The 21,024-nt window shown below is 38.7% G+C and overlaps 1 protein-coding gene across 8 annotated transcripts in view; it reads left to right on the top strand.

Annotated features, from left to right (window-relative positions):
- The window catches only part of ppp6r3 (protein phosphatase 6, regulatory subunit 3), a 69,681-nt gene that overhangs the window by 29,650 nt on the left and 19,007 nt on the right, over window positions 1–21,024 (top strand). For all 8 annotated transcript variants that reach the window (XR_013299679.1, XM_077596866.1, XM_077596864.1 and 5 more), the window contains 7 exons: window positions 1,153–1,302; window positions 2,661–2,725; window positions 3,157–3,272; window positions 6,860–6,945; window positions 10,705–10,791; window positions 15,164–15,261; window positions 16,757–16,811. Coding sequence is in view for 7 of the 8 variants with exons in the window: in XM_077596866.1 (XP_077452992.1) it covers window positions 1,153–1,302; window positions 2,661–2,725; window positions 3,157–3,272; window positions 6,860–6,945; window positions 10,705–10,791; window positions 15,164–15,261; window positions 16,757–16,811 (657 nt within the window). In the remaining variant the exon portion in view is untranslated. The remainder of the gene's footprint in view (window positions 1–1,152; window positions 1,303–2,660; window positions 2,726–3,156; window positions 3,273–6,859; window positions 6,946–10,704; window positions 10,792–15,163; window positions 15,262–16,756; window positions 16,812–21,024) is intronic.

Here is a 21,024-nt window from a genome sequence, read left to right as displayed (position 1 = left end):
GCGTCATGGCGTCACATCATAAAGGCGGCACTTCGTTGCAGGTTCGTGCATGTCTGTGTTTTTATGCGCATATAAGCCGTACCCTCGATTCAGTCATAATTTTTTTGTCCGACAAAAGCGGCTTATATGCGAGTAAATACGGTAGTTACTTTCATATTTGAATTAGGAGAAAACTCAATTATTTACTTATTCACAGAAGTTTGAAGTTTCAAATTTGAAACATCGTTATCGTGATAACAATTTTTGTCATCTCGCCAAGCTCTAATTTTAGTTTTGAACATCATAGCCACTAGATAGGTATTTATTACTTTGTGAGTAGGTGTTGAATTAGAACAAATAACAGAACAAATATGAGCTCAGTGCCGGAATGCATTAAGCTCGGATCTCAAGGTATTACTGTAGTTTGAATTCTGATCTTACTCTGTCCGCCAGTTTTATGGTTTATCAAAGTGAAATTGTTGATCGACACACCCTGAGATTCATGAATACAAAAAAAAAGAAATTGTCCTAGATGCCAAAACATTTTCATTACTTGTCATTTGATTTCAACTTTAACTTGAAAAAGAGCTTATTTTTTTCACTTCATGGCCACTGTGGTAGAAAAGTTTTGCGTTCTGCAACCTGTATTTCTTTTGTATCATGGAACAAAATGTTCCAATTGAGACCTGGTAACCTGAATATTTTGTGAAGAGACATTCGTACCACGAAGTTGTCATTTATCCCGGTCATTCAATTCCCAAGGGGTTGACTGATCACAACTGGAATTTTCTGGCTTTCCTTTCAAAGTTTTGCCACAAGGCCAATGCTGTCCTAACAAAGTCCGGTTGTTTTAATTGAGTAATATTGTTGGATGAGAAGCAAAGTGTCTTCCAAGACACCCAGTGAAATCCACTTGTCATATATTTAATGCTCTGAGAATGTAACAATTGTAACATGTAAGAGTGCCATTTAGAGTGTCCTTCAAAGATAGAAACCTCTCCCAGCCCCAAGTTGTCAATTTTAAAAGAAATTGTTTAAAACAACTTATTTTTTATTGTCTAGAAAAGAATATATGTATTTTTAGGGAAAGTAGAAGGCCAGCATTGTTGAACTAATTCAATTTGACCTAGTTTTCACTGTGATTGCTATTAATGTAAACTGTTATTTTTACAGGACATGTATTTCAGGTACATCTGGAATAACTTCCTCCACATTCAGGTGGAAATCTGTACAGCTGTGATTTTGGTCATGCCTCCTTTCACCACCGACGTCCAGCTAGATACAGAACAGGAACGTGGTAGAGAGAGCATCCTTGTTAGACATGTAAGATGAGAATATGTACAACATGAATTTCGCTACTTTCAAATAGAGTTGTGCAACATGAACTTAAATAATGTGCTTATCATTCATTGTTGATGAGTTTAAAGTTTGATTGTGACGGCAGCGATATTTAAATTCCTAAACGCTTTATAGCTCCGTGCATCATCCATTTTAGTTATAGTCCCTCCCCTCGTTCACCCAGACTCTCATTGCTCCCGTAAACTAAGCCCTTTAGAGGGCCGGCCGGGCCTGGTTGCAGCTGCAACCACCTCAGCTTCGCCCCTGCGTTATCCAGTTTTTCATAAACCTGTCTACTTTTTTCCATATTAATGGCAGAATTGAAAACATTTTATTTGGATCAGTCTACATTTCATGGTTAAAGTGACTCATTTGACTCAAGAGTGTATTTAAAATGGTTGAAAGCCTTGTCATGAAAAGTCCTACTCACTTGGCTTAATCTCATCTCTCGGTGAGCTGGCTAAGTGGCAAACCATCTAACTGAGACACCGTGAATCGGTGGCCTGACAGTCGTAGGGGACAAGTACACGGACAACCATTCAGGGTCACACTCATTCTTAGGGGCAATCTAGAGTGTTCCAAAAGCCTACACAGCATGTTTTTTGGGATGTGGGAGGAAAACAGTACCCAGAGAAAACCCACGCAAGCCTGGGGTGAATATGCAACCTCCACACAGTGAGGACCGATCTGGGATCGAACCCTCGACCCCAGAACTGTATTGCCGACGCGTTAACCACTTTCCTGGCGAATCCATAGAATTACTTAAGAAACAATAGCTTTAACATGGCTTCCAAATCATGAAAAGACACGGTTATGATATTATAAACGCTTGACCCACCAATTGTTAATCAGAGCTTATTAATTAGAACCTGTCTGTTTGCTCAGTTAGGTGAAATGTCCAACTGCCGTAGGACATAGTTTATTATAAACAACAATGTTCACATTAATCATAAACATTTTTTTGGGAAAAATTATTAGTTCACTGTTAATAAATTGCATTTCAGTATAAAACAGAAACAGTAAATTATACCAAGGCAGTGGAATGTTGTTTATAGTTGATGAGTTACTTCTAATGGTTTAAGGCAAAAAAGTGAAAGCTAAATATACTTGCCCGTTACTCTAATTGTAGTTGTTTTATTTTATTTCAAAGAAGTGGTAAGTTTTTTTAGTTACACAATTGCATTTTACAAAATTATATATACTATGTAGGTGATAAATATTTCATCAGCCAAAGTGTTTTCAGTTGAAAACTAATCTTCCTGAACGTTTAGACCAGGCAGAACTTGAATCATAATTCAATTGTTATTAATAATTACAGAGATATTTTTTCCATTCTCTAACAGTTGTTTCAAAAATGCCATTTCATACAAAGAATTGTTGAAGCCTGGAACACTAATGAAAAGGAACAGTGAGTATTGTTTTTATTCTACTCATTCAACGTGTATAAAAATATTTTTGTTGTTGTATCTGTGGAATCAAATTCAAATGAGGTGTTTGATTTATTCTTTGTCTTGTATGCAATTGCCTGATCTTTACTTGTAGTCCTTTTGCAAAAAGTTTTTATCTAGCTGGATTAATTTTTACGTTGAAAACTTCACTCTTTACTTTTAACCGTCGCCAGCATACACATTTAAGAAAGGAAATTAAAAAATATAAAAATATAAAAATATTTTTTTAATTATTAATTAATCCTAATTTAAAACATAACTAATTAAATAATACGTTTTTAGGGCCCCAACTACAAACTAAAAAATATCAAAGCCCAAATGATAGTTCTAAATTTGGATGGTCTGTGTGTACTAAGATAAATAGATGCCATGTTTTTTTTTTGGTACATAGGGTCGAAGGTGGTCGACGGCGAGGATACATGGGTCACCTCACTAGAATAGCTAATTCAATACTTCATAACTGCGATAAAGGCCCTAATGGATTGCAGATACAACAGCTCATCTCTGGTAAGAACATATATCCAGATTACATCTATACACGAGCAGTACATAATAAGAAATTAAATAGTATAAAGTATAAACACTCCAGAAGTTGAGAGCAAACATCAACACAAAATTCCACAGTCCCTGACACTTTTATTGCTGTTTCTTTACTGTTTCAAATTCAAATTTTGGCTGGACCGCTTGAAAGTAAGATGCAATTCGCATTACAGAGATCATATAAGCAGCAGGAGAAAATGTTTCATCATAATCGTTAGCCTCTGCCTGGTGTCACGTCTTTGGCGACGTAGTGCGTGGAAGTGGATCCAGGGAAGCAGGCAATGAACGAGGAAGGGGTGCTCTGCCAAAACTTCAATAACTTAGGCGGGAATCATAGAAAGTAAGCCAAGTACAGTGGTACCTCGACATACGAGCTTAATCCGTTCCGGGACTGAGCTCGTATGACAAGATTCTCGTAACTCGAGGTAAAGTTTCCCATTGAAATGAATGGGAAACAAATTAATTCGTTCCAACTCTCTGAAAAAAACACCAAAAACAGGATATTGGATTGAAAAAAATGTTTTATTTCTTATAATTCGCCATATATTGACAAAGTAATAAATAACGAGTGGTTTAATAGAAATAAAGTGTTTAATCTAACTAAAATTGGCCGGATTTCGCCGAGGGGAGAGGGGCTTCAGTTTTTTTTTTCTTCCTCACAACGCACTCGTAAACAGAACAAACACTCCACCCTCACGTTCGCTATCGATGGGCTGTTTGCTGTCGTACTATTCCCTTCAAAATATTCCGAAAATGATGCACACAAATGTCCTCACAATCGGAGAACGCACGACCACTTGCCAACGAGCAGCAGTCTTATCAGCGATCGCACCGCTGCTCATGGGAGCTTCGGGGGCGCTGGCTAGCGGCTCATTTTAGCTTGTAGCATCTGTGTTCGCATCCCCTCGAACGGCGACTATGATAGAGTTGCTACCGGGGATGCTGTTGCGAGCCAGTGCCCCCGATGTTCTTATGAGCAGCCAACGAGCAGAGTCTTTTATCAGCGATCGCCCCGCTGCTCATGGGAGCTTCAGGGGCGCTGGCTAGCGGCTCCTTTTAGCTTGTAGCATCTGTGTTCGCATCCCCTCGAACGGCGCCTATGATAGAGTTGCTACCGGGGATGCTGTTGCGAGCACGAGTATACTTCATTACCCAGAAAGCCCTCTTTTCCCCGCGCATGGGCGTTGTGCGTTTCCTGGTCTGAATAGCTCATCCGGTGCTCGTAAATATTGTTATACGTACACGAAAGATATGCAAAAAAAAATGCCATGGCCACCTGGCTTGGTCGCATAACGAAATTTTGACCGCATCACGGGCGAATTATTCGATCGAAATTTCCCCCGTAAGACGAGCATTCCGTATGACGAACGGTCGTATGACGAGGTACCACTGTATAACAAAACCAAGCAACCCTATCACCTGGCTTATAACCCTTAGCTACATATCTGGCTTTGTCTTTTTATAAATTAGATTTTCTTTGATGGCATTAACCCACCGTCCCCCTTTTGAATTTATCTTCAACTGAAGATGTTAAAATGAAGATTTAGCAATGCTTTCTGTCACTCAGTCGTTTTCCGTAACGCTTATGCTCACATAGGGGCAGTAGGTGGGGGCGAAACCCTGAATTGCCTATAACTTGATCGGGGACCATTTGTTTCCGAGATCTATTGTGAATATGATCACAAAATAGGTACAATATTCTCTCAGATTTTGCGCATAATGTGGCCACGATAATTAAAAAAAAACGTGAAATAGGATCACCCCTCTTATTTACAATATCAAGAAGTGTAGATATTAAAGGTTACACAATTATATAAATGCGTGAATACTTTAAGTACTCTACTCACCTCTGACAATAGCGCTTTGCTTAATTTTAACCTCCTAGGCTGGCGTCCACATGTGTACATCACATATTTGTTTGTCACAAGGCTACAATGTTAAATTTTGGGCCTGGCGTCCGCTTAACATCATTTCTCTCAGAAACTACATGTCAAAAGATACTTCTTTGATTTTACACTTATCAGGTCCCAATTAGCCTAAATATCAGAGAGAAAATAAAAATGCATGCCTTGCAAGAGTCTGGGTCTTAGGTTAATCCAAAAAATGACAATGAAAGACCTGTGCAGTATGATTAAGGTGAAGATGATTTAGCGCGCAGATTATTGAGAGTTTATAGCAGGTGAGATACTAGTGTGTCCCCATAGCGAGTACTTATGCTGTTGCTCACACTGGTCCTCAATGTGCTCGGGGAGATTGTATGGCCAGACATATGAAAAATTAGAGGGAACATTGCATACGAGCATAGGATGCGGCCACTAGGTGGTCCTTTTCAAGCTGCGAAGTGATATTCATGACGAGAGGTAGGGGCTTTTTTAAATATGGATAAAGGAGAAACAGTCAGCGGAATCTACGAGGACGTCAAAGTAAAGCAATCAACTGAGAAAGAGGAGGCTTCCACGCCAACGGAAACCTTCTAAGTATTTATAAATTTGTATATGTATATGTATTTTATATCATGTATTTATTTATTAACTTACTTATTACCTATCTATTTATGTCTAAAAGGCCTTTCCTATTCCTGCATCCTCACCCTCTTGCTACTGTGACAACGAAATTTCCCGAATACGGGATGAATAAAGTTATCCAATCCAATCCAATCCAAAGCGAGTATTGGCTGGTTCGATAACTTAAAAAAACTAACTGGGGATATGCTCGGTTGTGAGGCACGAGGAAGCAGCTAGTTCCGTCTTGAACGCAGCGGTGTAACACATTAACACCTTTGTCTCGGTTATAGCACAAGGTTACATTAATTTTTAAGAGTGTATAGTAAGCGAAGTTCATTTAAGTTAAATTTAAAGTTTGTTATGTTACGTAGTGTCACAAAAGTGTAGCAAACTGAATGTGTTGGCGGCAAGTCTCTCTTCTCCGCCACCGCACACACTGCCGTTAGCGGGCACATCTGTCTCGAAGGTAAGAACTCCATACAGTACTTTAGATGTCCGATTTTATTGTAGAACATAACCACTAGACGTGTATTACTTTGTGAGCGTAGGTGGTGAATTAAAACAATTAATGACGTTTTTCCATTGTATATTGCTATTTTTAGGTGTTTTTTTCTGAGGGCGACAACAGATTAATTTTTCATTATTATATTTTATATGGGAAAAATTGATTTGAGATACGAGTGAATTGACATACGAGCTCAGTCCTGGAAGGCATTACGCTTGTATCTAGAGGTATTACTGTATATATTCTGTAGGAGCCTACTCTCTTTATCTATGCTTCACACATCAGTGTCAAAATTAAAACGTGTCATTTTGGTATGTGCGGCACGAATAACGTACTATTCAATAACTATAATATGCCTGTCGTAAAGAAATACCCATGGCGCTATTTACTGTGCATATAACCAACCAATTGAGGAGCATTTATCATTGTGGTCAGTATATGCTACCATACTGTATATGTCACACCCAAACTCTCATCCTTTGTAATGAGACCACACTAATTATGGTATTATGTGGTGTACTATATATGATGTGTGTGTGTGACAGAGCTAAAAGTCGAGGAAAGAGAAAAATGGGAGGCCTTCATTTCAGGGCATCTGGCTGACACAAACAAAAGAAACACTGTTGACCTGGTGAGTTATCACAAGCCCAGTTGCCACTCTTGTCGAGCTACAAATTCAACACCATTTTTGTCTATAGTCATCTCTGTTGTCGTCTATTAACCCAAGATGATACGTTGCAAGTTCTTTCTATATTTTGAAGAAACAAGTATGACATTGTTGTGCATAATACTCTGTTCTCCATATATTTGTTGTATATATATATGTATATATGTGTGTGTGTGTGTGTATATATATATATATATATATATATATATATATATATATATATATATATATATATATATATATATATGAAACTGAATTCTAATTTTGTTTTAATCTATTTTTTTAACCTTCATTCTGGCCGGGTTAGTTGTTTGCCACGCCTCCACCCTCACGTTCGCTATCGATGGGCTGTTTGCTGTTGTACTACGTATTCCCTTCAAAATATTCCGAAAATGATGCACACAAATGCCCCACAATACGATAACGCACGACCACTTGCCAACGAGAAGTAGTCTTGTAGTATTAGCGATCGCTCCGCTGCTCGTGGGAACATCAGTGGCGCTGGCTCGCAACTCCCTCTTTGTAGTAGCTCTGGTCGCAACCGCTTTGAACGGCGCCTATGAGAGAGTTGCGACCAGAGATACTGTTGCGGGGAGGGAGTTGCGAGCCAGTGCCCCTGACGTTCTTATGAGCAGCGAACGAGAAGTAATATAACAATCCTCGTATTAGATAATAATAACAGGAAATGCAACAGCTGAGCTTACACACGTATTGATTGTGGGTAATGAAGTTTTATTTTGAGAAAAAGTGCAATTGCCTATTGGCGTTGTGTGCACGAGTATACCTCATTACCCAGAAAGCCCTCTTTTTTCCCGCGCATGCGCGTTGTGCGTTTCCTGGTCGAAACTCGTCTGAATAAATGTTCAGGGCTCGTAGATACAGTGGTACCTCGTCATACAAAATTCTCGTCTTACGGCGGAAATTTCGATCGAATAATTCGCCCGTCATGCGATCAAAATTTTGTGATGCGACCAAGCCAGGTCTTTTTTGCATATCTTTCGTGTATAACAATATCTACGAGCACGGATCGATTAATTCAGACGAGTTTCTCCTAAGACCAGGAAACGCACAACGCGCATGCAAGAGGGCTTTCTGGGTAATGAAGTATACTCGTGCACACAACACCCATAGGCAATGGCAACCTTTCTCAGAATAAAACTTCATTACCCACAATCAATACGTGGGTAAGCTCAACTATTGTATTTCCTGTTATTCTTTCTAAGGAAAGAAGCTCCCGCGATCGTTCTTTAAAGACTATTTCTCATTGGCAAGTGGTCGTGCGTTATCCTATTGTGAGGACATTTGTGTGCATCATTTTGGGAATATTTTGAAGGCAATACAACAGCAAACAGTCCATCGATAGCGACCGTGAGGGTGGAGTCGTGGCAAACCGCCAACCCGGAAAACGAAGGTAACAAAAGATTACAACAAAATTATAATTCAGTTTTGTGTAAAGTTACATTAAACGAATGTTTGAGTGTCTGTATATATTAATCCAAGTTAATTTAAATGTGTTTGTTCCGTTTACGAGTGCGTTGTCGTGTAAAAAAACCAACCCCGCCCTCAAACGTCTCTGTCTCCCGTCGGCGAAATCTGCCCAATTTTAGTTAGATTAAACACATTTTATTAGCCCGCCTGCTCAATGTTTCCCAATTTTGTAGGACAAAAGAGAGAGATAGAGAAAGTGGTCATACAATTATTTAATAAGCCATTAGAATGAATAAACATGTAACATCTATTCGTGCTTAAGTGCAAGTGTCAGGAAGCTAACGTTAGGCAACAGAGGCAGAGCGCGCACGAACACACATCTAATAAACATATAATTCAGAATTCAAAACAATATTGCATTGAACCTTTAGTCTTTTGCATGAACGTTTTATGATTTCTTTGGCATCTAACTTTTCACCCATTTTATTTATCACCACTGCTTCTTACCTGTTTGGATTTAAATCACCCTTCTGTGGTTGTTAACGGATGTTTTAAAAAAAATAATCACTTTTAATAATGTTTGTAAAATGCACAAGACAAACGCCGTCAAAAAGGGTTATCGCACGAGTCGTGAACACTTTTTCAAGATGTTTTTTCCACAAAGTCGGAAAGCTTGTATAATTTCCCCCCCATTTTTTTCTGATTTGTGCTATTGGAATGATGGCTGCTTCCTCATTTGCCTTGTTGAATTCCTTGTTTATTGCTGGGCCCACCGTAGGCTGCGGTTCAGGTTGAAGCTTGACCGCGAGTTTGTCGAAGGCACTCGGCGGCCACAGCTTTTTCCAAGCAAAAGTTCAAGCTGGAGCTGGGCGATAAAATGAAAACGATAATTCTCTTGAAATATTTTTGTCAATGATAATATTAATATTATAATGTGATATTAAAAACTCAATAAAAATTTAATACTTTTAAAGTGTAATTACACCACCCGGCCACCACAGAGAATGGAGGCGCTGTTGCGAGATGAACGCTAGTTCCAGACCAACGCTTTGGGGAAGAGAATGACGAGGAAACGTGCTTTTAGCATGTTAAGAGGTTAACACGGAGCATGAACGCAAAAGGACAACAACACGGCCAAAATAAGCGATTATGAGATGCAAGCCCACTAAAAGATCCAAGTGAATTCTCCCTGGCGTTTCCTTTCTTTTTTAAAATTTAATATCAAATCCCTCGTACCTGTACAAAGAGCAGCCTTATTGAAAATGTTCTTAACCCACTGTCCTTTGAGGACAGCCTGTAATATATTTTCTTACTTGATATCAAGGTTTTTTCCCATTATGTAAACCTTCTGAAAACTTTTCAAAATTTTGAACCTTGTTATCTTGGGTTGAAATGGGTTTAAGTTCACACGTTTTTTTATTTTATTTTTTGTAAATGGCCGTATGTGAGGTAAATTTACTTTCTTTTTGTGAGGCTGAAAATGGTCTGCTTGCCAATGGTGATGTCTTCAGTTGGTTATCTATTCCATTTCATATTGCCCAGCAAATTTTGGTTTGAAGGGAACTAAAGATAAAGACGCCCATCAAAATTTCTGCAGCTTTTATTCTTTACTTTTCATAGTGGAAGGAGGGAGTTGTCTTATCTTTATTGCACAACAGAACAATAAAAATACTTTTTAAAATCATCATGTTTCATATTATCTTTTCTTATAAAGTCAGATAACATAGTTTGTTTCATATTTGAGGACAAAAGTCATTTATTTACTTATTCACAGAAGTTTGAAGTTTCAAATTTGAAGCATAAAATGGGATAGTTATCAGGATAATTATCAATATCACAGATTTTTTTTATCGTTGTAAAAAGAAATACATATCGCACAGCCCACAATGACGAACGATGGTGTAAAAAACTTAAGAGAATCTTGAAAAATTAAGAGTTGTTGTCGACTGCCAGTCCGTCGAAGGCACTCGGTCACAGCTTTATATTATCCAAGCTCTACTCTCTCTCTCTCTCTTGTATCAAAGTGTCATTTCTTCAATGTTTTTCCATGAGGAGTTATGACCAAAAAAAATCAGAAATGAGAGGCGTGTACTGACATTTGTCATATACTGTACATTTGAAGTGAATACCACATTAAATTTATTTTTAATAAATATTTTCCCTAGTGCACTTAACCATAACATCACAAAAAAGGCTGACATTTTCCCAGTTTCACAACATTTGTATTTTTAGGCCTTCGCTATGTTTGTTCTTTTGTTATGGCAGAAATGGCAACTGTGTTTTATACATTGTCAGGTGAACACACACCAGATCCAATCCTCAAATGATGATGAGGTCGAATTTAAAGATAGCAGCTTTCACCATGACTCGTCTCTACAACAAGTAAGACTGACAATTGAACTTCCATGTATGTATGCATGTAGCAGGCCCATAGTTTATGCAGAAGTACAAATATTATTATTTACTTTACTTGTGGCCTTTCATAAACAAACACTCACCATTTCTTTGGTCTATTCAATTAAATCTAAAAGGGGTCCTTTAACTTCTAGGCCAAAATAGCCAGAACCAAAACCTCTGAACAAATTTGATTACTTTTATTAAAAGCCACTGAATTATATTTGATTTAGTGGATCGGTAATGTATGGTAACATGTTCTCAATCAATGAGCAGCACACACCGTCAGAATAGATTGCTAACTGCTATCCACCAATAATCATTACATTTACTTTAAAGAAACACTTGTTTTAACTACTCATTTGATAGCATAATGGAGAGTATAAGGGTGTTTAATTTTTCTTTATATTTATATGTGCATACAGTTGTGGTCAAAAGTTTACATACACTTGTGAAGAATAATGTCATGGCTCTCTTGAGTTTTCAGTTATTTCTACAACTCTGATTTTTCTCTAGAGTGATTGGAACAGATACTTCTTTGTCGCAAAAAACATTCATGAAGTTTGGTTCTTTTATGACTTTATTATGGGTTAACAGAAAAAGTGATCAAATCTGCTGGGTCAAAAATATACATACAGCAACACGAATTAGCAATTTTGGTGACTTAGAAAGTTGTGTCACTGAAATGAGCCTCATAGCATGGCCTTTTAACTTCTTGTGAGTGATTGAGTGACTACAGCTGGTGACTTCAGTGAGGCCATTTAAATAGGGCTCGCCTCATTGGATGCAAACGCCCACAAACGCTACAATGGGAAAGTCGAAGGATCTCAGCATGGATCTGAAAAAGCGAATCCTTGACTTGAACAAGTCAGGAAAGTCACTTGGAGCCATTTGAAAGCAGCTGCAGGTCCCAAGAGCAACAGTGCAAACAATTGTTTGTAAGTATAAAGTGCATGGCACTGTTTTGTCACTGCCACAATCAGGAAGAAAATGCAAGCTATCACCTGCTGCTGAGAGAAAATTGGTCAGGAGGGTGAAGATTCAACCGAGAATCACCAAAAAGCAGATCTGCCAAGAATTAGAAGCTGCTGGAACACGGGTGTCATTGTCCACAGTCAAGCGTGTTTTGCATCTCCATGGACTGAGAGGCTGCCGTGCAAGAAGGAAGCCCTTGCTCCAAAAGTGGCACCTTAAGGCTCGACTGAAGTTTGCTGCTGATCACATGGACAAAGATAAGACCTTCTGGAGGAAAGTTCTGTGGTCAGACGAAACAAAAATCGAACTGTTTGGCCACAATGCCCAGCAATATGTTTGGAGGAGAAAAGGTGAGGCCTTTAACCTCAAGTACACCATGCCTACCGTCAAGCACGGTGGTGGTAGTATTATGCTGTGGGGCTGTTTTGCTACCAATGGAACTGGTGCTTTACAGAGAGTAAATGGGATAATGAAGAAGGAGGACTACCTTCAAATTCTTCAAGACAACCTAAAGTCATCAGCCCGAAGATTGGGTCTTGGGCGCAGTTGGGTGTTCCAACAGGACAATGACCCCAAACACACATCAAAAGTGGTAATGGAATGGCTAAATCAGGCTAGAATTAAGGTTTTCGAATGGCCTTCCCAACGTCCTGACTTAAAACCCATTGAGAACTTGTGGACAATGCTGAAGAAACAAGTCCATGTCAGAAAGCCATCAAATTTAACTGAACTGCACCAATTCTGTCAAGAGGAGTGGTCAAAGATTCAACCAGAAGCTTGCCAGAAGCTTGTGGATGGCTACCTAAAGCGCCTAACTGAAGTGAAAACGGCCAAGGGAGATGTTACCAAATATTAGCACTGCTGTATGTATATTTTTGACTCAGCAGATTTGATCACTTTTTTCTGTGCACCTATAACAAAGTCATAAAAGAACCAAACTTCATGAATGATTTTTGTGACAAATAAGTATCTGTTCCAATCACTCTATCAGAGAAAAATCAGAGTTGTAGAAATAACTGGAAACTCAAGAGAGCCATGACATTGTCCTTCACAAGTGTATGTAAACTTTTGACCACAACAACCGTATACACGTATATACACACACATACATACATATACCGTGACCGGACATTTTGTCGACGGACACTTCGTCGCCGGGAGCTTCGTCCCCGGATGGTTCGTCGAACGGACGCTTCGTCGCCGGACAGTTCGTCGAACAGACATATCGTCGCCGGACATTTCGTCGACGGACAGTTTCTTTGCCGGACTCGCGAACGATTGTTTTTAAAATAAAAGGCAATACATAAAATTATTTTATTAAAAAAAATATTAAAAAGAAGACAAAGGAAATTCACATATTCTTTATTAAAACAAATAAAACAGCAAAAACTCGCTCGACAACACAAACACATTAACATTTGGGCGTGTGCAAGTACTAAATGTGCTCGTCTCTAAACACTATGCACGAAACGGTTCCTACGTTGAGCGCTCCACGTTTGGAAAGACCCCAAAAAGAATCAACGTGACCTAACAACTCAGATGTCACGTTGATTATTTTTGGGGTCTTTCCAAACGTGGAGCGCTCAACGTAGGAACCGTTTTGTGCATAGTGTGTTTAGAGACGAGCACATTTAGTACTTGCACACGCCCAAATGTTAATGTGTTTGTGTTGTCGAGCGAGTTTTTGCTGTTTTATTTTCTTTATTAAAGGATATGTGAATTTCCTTTGTCCTTTTTAATAGTGGTTAAGGTTAGGCGAACTGTCCGGCGACGAAGCGTCCGTTCAACAAACCGTCCGGCGACGAAGTGTCTGGCGACGAAATGTCTAGGTACCTACATATACATATGTATATAATATAATATGCACGCATATTAACTGTGGAGTCCAGTGCAAGTACCAATGTGGACAAACTAAAAATGTCAACTATTTGGTGATGGATCCTAGACTTCTTCTTGATGACTGTTGTGCTATGTGGTCCTTCCTACGGGTGTGGTACTTTTTCCGCGCTGTTTTCACCCTAGCATCTCCACAACCCTCGATAGAGATACAGCCATCACCCAAAACACTGGCACTGTTGCGCAAAGTCATATTTATTGGATTCATGGCATGAACAGTTAAAATCAAACATCTGGGCGCAACAGTATGAGCCACATTTGTTAAAAAGGCATAAATAGAGCAATGCATCTTAATTCTTTACAACTGCAAATATTTGACTTCTACTTGCTTCTACAAAAACACACAAATATTAACCATCTTTCTTAAACATTTATTTTAAATTTCTGAATGCCCCTCAAAAATTGACAATAAACTTTTGCTTTGTACATCACTTGTTATCATGTATTATAAAGTGTCCTTTATTTATAAAATAAATGTAGGCTTGAAAGTAGGGTTCACCAACCTTTATGGAACTGATGGCTATTCCCATGGTGCTGAAAAATGTGAAAGGGTATCCGTTTTAAATAAACTAATAAAAATTGTTTAATGTTCTATAAAGTAATTCATCATTATGGTGAAGAGAATTATTCATCTTATTCATGAGTCATCTCATGAGTTTATTACCTTATTAAATGGGGATGTCCCGATTACATAATTTTGCATGTGATTCCAAGTCAAGTGGCATGATTTTGAGAATCTAATACCAAGTCTCGATCCGATGCTGAGGAAATGTATTGATGGGTGAAAGTATATCCTGTATATCTTTCCATCCAATTTAAATAGAGCAATCGCAACATTATAATCATTTGGAAGGGCAATTTCAACAAAGGAGAAAATAAATCACACTTCCTTTTTGCACCCCCAAACTAAGGTTGGAAACAAATTACGTATTTGACATAAACTTATACAGCGAATTAAGTTGGCCACTCAATGTGATTAATTGAGCTATTTTTGTAGGATTTGATTTTCTCAGTAGTGTCAATATTGGAATATGAAACATTCTGTAAATAAATGTTTGCATTATACTTATGGATCATTTTGCTACTTGTCATCTTAACTGATTAACGGCAATAAAAAGTGATCATATTTCCCTGCCACTGACGGAGAGAAGTATCAGTAAAACCTAATTAGGTCATACTTAAAAATTTAAACAGAATTTCCAAAACACGGATCTATTTTTACCGATTCCAATTCACCGAAAATGGCGAGATCGGCCGGATTTCCGATCACAACATCTCTATTAATAAATCATGAAGCGATACATACCAAATTTAACTTTTTGAGTACTGTTTATAGTAAACCCCACCTTTTTTTACGTCTCTGCATGTTTTTAAGTTTTCAAATGATCATGTCTACATTATTCATAAGAAAATTACAATGCCCCACTATGCGTTGGCCCCTGCTTGAGAAAGTACGTCATTAATCAATATTGATTTTGGCTTTTGCTAGGCGTTTTCTGATTATCAGATGCAACAAATGACGTCCAATTTTATTGAGCAGTTTGGCTTCAATGATGAAGAGTTTGCTGATCCGGATGATGTTTTGGAGTGAGTACAATCACTAAACATGTTCAGAATTAATATTTAACAAACCTAATGGGACAAGACACTAAAGACAGTCCAAAGCTGGCAAGCATTTTGTCAAACCGGGATTTCGCCCTTTATGTTGGCATTTTTTTAATTGTAATTTATTTATTTATTTACTTTGCTACTGTTCTCATAAATCGTTTTTATCATTCAAAACTGGTACCAATATATTTGTATTTATCAGATCCAATACATTACACAGCCACTTTGAAGTCAATGGTGTGCTGTCCCAATACTTTTTAGAAATTAGGTTTAAGAATCTGTTCCGTTTTCAGAGTAGATTGCTCAGAATGTTGTTCCCACACTTTACCCAGAATCTGCTCGTCATTCATTCATCCATCCATCCATCCATCCATCCATTGATCCATCCATCCATCCATCCATCCATCCATCCATCCATCCATCCATCCATCCATCCATCCATCCATCCATCCATCCATCCATCCATCCATCCATCTATCCATCCATCTTCGATACCGCGTATCCTCGAAAGGGTTGTGGGGGTTGCTGGAGCTTAACCCAGCTGACTGGGGGAAAGGCAGACTACAGCCTATAGACGTAGGGCTCACAGAGAGACAAATAACCATACGCACTCACAATCATACCACCACCAGCGGGAATCGAGCCCGCGTCAGCCCGCACCAAAGTCAGGCGAGTGAACCTCTACACCACGCTACTCGTCATTTTCACTCAAAATGTTCTTGTTAGTTAACTAATTGACTCTCATTCATGATGATGGAGGTTCAAAGCAATTGGACCAGGAGTACTAGAAGCGATGGAATGATGGATTGGGCCTCCATCAGAGCCGCTGGTAGAATTGAAACATGACCATTCAACGGCACTCATTTCATTTCAACGAGATTTTACGTCTATTGCTCTCAATTGCAATGGATGTGATATAAAAAGAAAAAAGTAGTTTGTACCTTATTTGTAAAATGTTCAGTGTCTATTTGGTTCTGAGTGGTTTACATTTCAGATTGGCACCTTCTTAAAATAATTTCTTTCACAAGGAATATAAATTGTAAGCAAGCATACATTTTTTTAAATGAACACTTTTGTAATGTCATGGTTGTAATGATAATGAAGTGAAAAACGATGCTTTTAATTTTATTTACTTTACTTTCTATCTTTTTTATTTCAATTTCATCAAAATAGCCCGGTGCTTGGTTGTTCGTCGCTCGTGCTTTGCAACATATCATGTGATTTCGTTTTGATTTAAATGTCTTTTTCATCCAAAATGACCTGTATGTAAATACAATCTTCTAAATTCTTAGTACAAATTTACGTCATCTTATAAAAAAGGGAGATCATTACCAAGGATGTACTTCTTCAATTTAATTAACTTTTTTTTTAATCTGCATGTTACAGTAAGTTTTAGTTTCCTTGGACGTATCTGACAAATCTCTATTTAACTTTTTTTTTCTATAACTAACACACTTTTTCTTTAACATTGCAGTATTCCCTTTGACAGAATATCAGACATCAGTTTTTCACTGAATACAAATGAAAGTGTAAGTACCTTCATTATTCATTTTGAATATGAATGTAGATTGCAGTGTATTTACAGTTGTACTCAATTAATGAATGATCTCCATCAAAAAGTCAAGAGGTCAAATGTTTGTAGTCAATTTAAAAGTGCTTTAACACTTCACCTTGAGTCAATATTTTGTATTACCGTATTTTATCGCATATAAGCCGCCTGCTCGTATAAGCCATACCCTTAAAATTGTTGAATTTTACAATTTATCGTGTATAAGCCGCCCCCTGATTCACAATTTTCACCTCCATATTTATGGTTTTAATAGGGAGTACAAATGTGTTGCTTTGAAGGGAAAATCTTAAGAAAAATTATCACAGGTGGTATTTCTGAAATACTTTATGAATCAAAAGCATATTATTAGGGTGAATATCATAAGTTAATATGCCTGTCTTTTTAAATGTAAAATATCAAATTATTCAATTTGAAATAAGTCTATCTTGATGAGAACCCGATCCTTTTTAATGACATAAATTACAATTTTCTTACCAGAACTTTAAGATGTGGAGGCCAAACTGCTTCTAATGTCGAAATATCTCAATTTTTTTCGATGGTTCATATTACTGCAATAGTTGTCACTTTCGAACAACAAATAAAAAGACAAAAAAATCAAAGTGGAATTTTGTTTTATTTCATAATCACAAATGTAGGCAAATTCATAAAGGAAGTAACGTAAGCACAATCAGGAAATGTGCCCATAGCGGTATACGTAGTTTTCACCAAGTCTCTGGGTGCAATAATAGCATACACATTACGCAGGTATCAAGGTTTATATTTTAACGATCGACCGCCTAACTAGTGTGATGTGGTGACATGGTAAACGCTACGGTCAGAGCACGTTTAACTTCGGTAAGATGGCGGTGCCCCGAGCGAGCAATAGCAGACACATGTAAGTGTACTCGCGTCTGGCCAGTCAGAGCATGTTTAACTACGGTAAGATGGCCGTGCCCCGAGCGAGCAGTGACGGGAACGTGAGTTTTTTTCACGTTTTATGCAAGATGCGGTTTATTTTTTCCTTGAATTATATTCATAGACGTCAAAATACATTTTGTTAGAGTTTCATCTGTTTATCTTTTCTTTTTTTTTTAAATAAATGACCGTATTGGCCGCATTGTCTTGTGTCATGACGTCACGGCGCCATTTTGTTGTGACGTCATTGTGTTCATCGTGTCATGGCGTCGTCAACTTGCAGCTTCGTGCATGTCGTGTTTTCATGCGCATATAAGCCAAACCCTCGATTCATATATTTTTTGTCCGACAAAAGCGGCCTTTATGCGACTAAATACGTCAATTAGCGTGTAGCCTGCTAGCTGCACCGTGGCGTCGGGTATTTGAAGCTGTAGCCACGTCTCTGATTACTAGCATGGGGCGTTCGCGAATAGTGATTAGTAGCGAGCTCTAATTCCAAATTGTCCATTTTGTTTACAATGAATCTGACATTGGAGAGGTATATGCTAGGCAGAGGTTTGAGTGGTTGTTTTGTGAGCTTACACAACAGGCCCGCTCGACAGCTTCGCTTCTGTTTTCTTTCCCGACGACTTCTCTTTCTCCGACCAGTCCCAATAACAAACCATGGGGGCGCCTCTAATTTCGCGATCTCATCCGGTATGCTATGTTCTGGTACTCGGACGATTCGCCGAAAAACGTTTCGCCGATGGACAGTTCGCCGAACGGACGTTTCGACGAAACAGGATTCGCACGCTCGCCCCGCCCCCGGATCGTGCGTATACATGTTTTTCCAACCTCGGCCCGCGGGCCATATACGGCCCGTTACAGATAACATTCATTTAGGAATAACAAGGGCATTTATTCACGGTCAAACACACGCAGAACAGTACGTGACAGAAGAAATAGAGAAAAGAAAGTAATGAAATTGTAAATCCAGAAATCCTACTCCAGAAAACTTACACCAGCATAGAAAACGTTGAAATGAGTCTTTGAATTAAGGTTCTTAGCAAATCATTTTGAATACAGCGGTACCTCGACATACGAGCGTAATCCGTTCCGGGACTGAGCTCGTATGACAAGATTCTCGTAACTCGAGCGGAAGTTTCCCATTGAAATGAATGGGAAACAAATTAATTCGTTCCAACGCTCTGAAAAAAAAAAAAAAAAAACAGGATATTGGATTTTAAAAAATGTTTTATTTCTTATAATTCGCCATATATTGACAAAGTAATAAATAACGAGTGGTTTAATAGAAATAAAGTGTTTAATCTAACTAAAATTGGGCGGATTTCGCCGAGGGGAGAGGGGCACAAAAGGGGTGGGGGGCTTCGTTTTTTTTTCCACACAACGCACTCGTAAACAGAACAAACACTCCACCTTCACGTTCGCTATCGATGGGCCGTTTGCTGTCGTACTATTCCCTTCAAAATATTCCGAAAATGATGCACACAAATGTCCTCACAATCGTATAATCGCAGTCTTTTATCAGCGATCGCACCGCTGCTCATGGGAGCTTCGGGGGCGCTGGCTAGCGACTCCTTTTAGCTTGTAGCATCTGTGTTCGCATCCCCTCGAACGGCGCCTATGATAGAGTTGATACCGGGGATGCTGTTGCGAGCCAGTGCCCCTGATGTTCTTATGAGCAGCCAACGAGAAGTAATATAATACTCCTCGTATTAGATAAAAATAACAGGAAATGCAGCAGCTGAGCTTACCCACATATTGATTGTGGGTAACGTTTTATTCTGAGTGCCATTGCCTGTCGGCGTTGTGTGCACGAGTATACTTAATTTCCCAGAAAGCCCTCTTTTTCCCGCGCATGCGCGTTGTGCGTTTCCTGGTCTGAATAACTCATCCGGTGCTCGTAAATATTGTTATACACGAAAGATATGCAAAAAAAAATGCCATGGCCACCTGGCTTGGTCGCATCACGAAATTTTGACCGCATCACGGGCGAATTATTCGATCGAAATTTCCCCCGTAAGACGAGCATTTTGTATGACGAGGTACCACTGTATATATTTCCTAAAATAATGGGAAATTATTTAAAATTAAAATATTGTTCTTATTGGCACACATCACTACTACAAGAAATATACGTCTTCAAATTATAACGGACTATTTACTGAAATAATCTTTACATCTACCTCTGAGCAAGTATCGGCGTGGCAAACTTTCGGGTGAAAATTTCAAAATGTGTTGTCTGTGGTCTCCAAAAAGGTCAACGCATTCCACTCTTCTTCTTTAAAATGCGATCTTCTTCGGGTCGTTCCCAAAAACCGAGCCTCGCTCAAAATGTACTGCCCCCCGCTGGACATATTTCTAAATACAAGTACGTACTACAATGTGCTGCCAATGTTTTATATTTTTTATTTTATCCTTGCGTTTAAAGTAGTAGTGATGTGTGCCAATAAGAACAATATTTTAATTTTAAATAAATTCCCATTATTTTAGGAAATATATATTCAAAATGATTTGCTGAGAACCTTAATTCAAAGATTAATCTCAACTATGCTGGTGTAAGTTTTCTGGAGTAGGATTTCTGGATTTACAATTTCATTACTTTCTTTTCTCTATTTCTTCTGTCACGTACTGTTCTGCGTGTGTTTGGCCGTAAATAAATGCCCTTGTTATTCCTAAATGAATGTTATCTGTAACGGGCCGTATATGGCCCGCGGGCCAAGGTTGAAAAACATGTACACACGATCCGGGGGCGGGGCGAGCGCGCGAATCCCGTTTCGGCGAAACATCCGTTCGGCGAACTGTCAGTCGGCCAAACGTCTGTCGGCCAAACGTCTTTCGGCGAATCGTCCGGTCACGCTATGTTCTCGGTCAAAGTTGCTAGAAGCCTTAATTTGCTGTTGGTAACTGATGTTTCATAAGTCTAAATGGTTATAGCTGAATTTAAAGTCCTGTTTTGACAAACAACTTTTGACAAGACACACAAAACATGTGAAAAGAGTGCACAAGTAGAGAGAAGCTTTCTCTTCCGGAATATTACGATGTATAACTCCTTGGCATTTCCTGCAGCACACCTGACCATCGCTCACAGCACACAGCACACCAGTGTGCCCTGATATATACCGTATTTATTCGATTATAATGCACAAAATGTACCAAAAAACAAGAAAAGTTTGGGTGCACGCTATACATGAGGTCTTCGCTTTTATGACCACATTGCAAGGTTTTCGGAGGTTTCAACGTCCGCCATTTTGAATTTTCTTTTCTCGACCCAACTC

This window comes from Stigmatopora argus, chromosome 3, assembly GCF_051989625.1.
Source record: "Stigmatopora argus isolate UIUO_Sarg chromosome 3, RoL_Sarg_1.0, whole genome shotgun sequence".
NCBI classification, from domain to species: Eukaryota; Metazoa; Chordata; class Actinopteri; order Syngnathiformes; family Syngnathidae; genus Stigmatopora; species Stigmatopora argus.
This window is presented reverse-complemented; position numbering and strand designations above follow the sequence as displayed.